Source organism: Apaloderma vittatum, unplaced genomic scaffold (genome assembly GCF_000703405.1).
Source record: "Apaloderma vittatum isolate BGI_N311 unplaced genomic scaffold, ASM70340v1 scaffold38042, whole genome shotgun sequence".
NCBI lineage: Eukaryota > Metazoa > Chordata > Aves > Trogoniformes > Trogonidae > Apaloderma > Apaloderma vittatum.
Genome location: NW_009704740.1, coordinates 1 through 903, shown reverse-complemented (window position 1 = coordinate 903; position 903 = coordinate 1). Strand labels below are relative to the sequence as shown.

Here is a 903-nt window from a genome sequence, read left to right as displayed (position 1 = left end):
CGGCTTAGAAGCCAGTGCTGGCCCAGCCGCCCCCGTCCAGGCTGCAGACGCTGCGCAGCACCTCATAGTAGGGGATGTAGCAGACCAGGCGTGCCTTCATGAAGGATGTCCACTTGCGCTGCAGGATCTTCTTCCCCCCTAAGTCGCTCTGGGAGGGTGCAGGGAGCATTTCTCCACAGGCTCTTGGGGAGGGTGTGTGTCCCTCTGCCCAGGCCCCAGTGCACCCCAAGGTGCAGGCACACAGGCCCTGCACCAGGAGGAGCAGTGCTTGGCTCCCCATGGCTGGGGACATGCATACCTTGCAGACACGGGCCACCCGGGCCACTCGGGCCACCTGGCTCTTGTCAAAGAAGGACGTGGTTTCCTCGCCCGCCCGCTCCGTGAAGAAGTAGTAGATTTTGTCATCGTCACCCACAGGGCTGTCCTTGCTCTCCCGGACCAGCACAGACGCCACAAACTCAGCATCTGGGGGATGCAGAGTGACAGGCAGATTGAGAACCCATCATGAATCATAGAATGATTTGGGTTGGAAGGGACCTCAAAGATCACCTAGTTCGAACCCCCCTGCCATGGCAGGGACCTCTCCCACTAGATCAGGCTGCTCAATGCTCCATCCAGCCTGGCCTTGAAGACTTCCAGGGATGGAGCATCCACAACCTCCTGGGGCAATCTGTGCCAGAAAGGCAGCACGTTATACTCTCCTTCCTTCTATCTAGTCTAACCCAACGCTCTACCAGCTTCCACCCATTACCCCTCATCCTGTCACTACAGGCCCTTGAAAAAATTCCCTTCCCAGCCTTCTCGTAGGCTCCCTTCAGGTACTGGAAGGCCCTATAAGGCCTCCCTTGAGCCTTCTCTTTTCCAGGCAGAATAAGCCTAACTCTCTCAGCCGGTGCTCATAGG

General features: G+C 57.9%; 1 protein-coding gene across 1 annotated transcript in view; it reads right to left on the bottom strand.

Moving 5' to 3' along the window:
* LOC104270717 (semaphorin-4G-like) overlaps positions 1-465 on the bottom strand; it is a gene marked incomplete at both ends in the record, with an annotated part of 2,150 nt that extends 1,685 nt beyond the window's left edge. Inside the window, 2 exons of the mRNA XM_009865150.1 lie at positions 17-148; positions 299-465. Of these exons, the coding sequence (XP_009863452.1) occupies positions 17-148; positions 299-465 (299 nt within the window). The remainder of the gene's footprint in view (positions 1-16; positions 149-298) is intronic.
* Between the last annotated feature and the right edge of the window lie 438 nt (positions 466-903).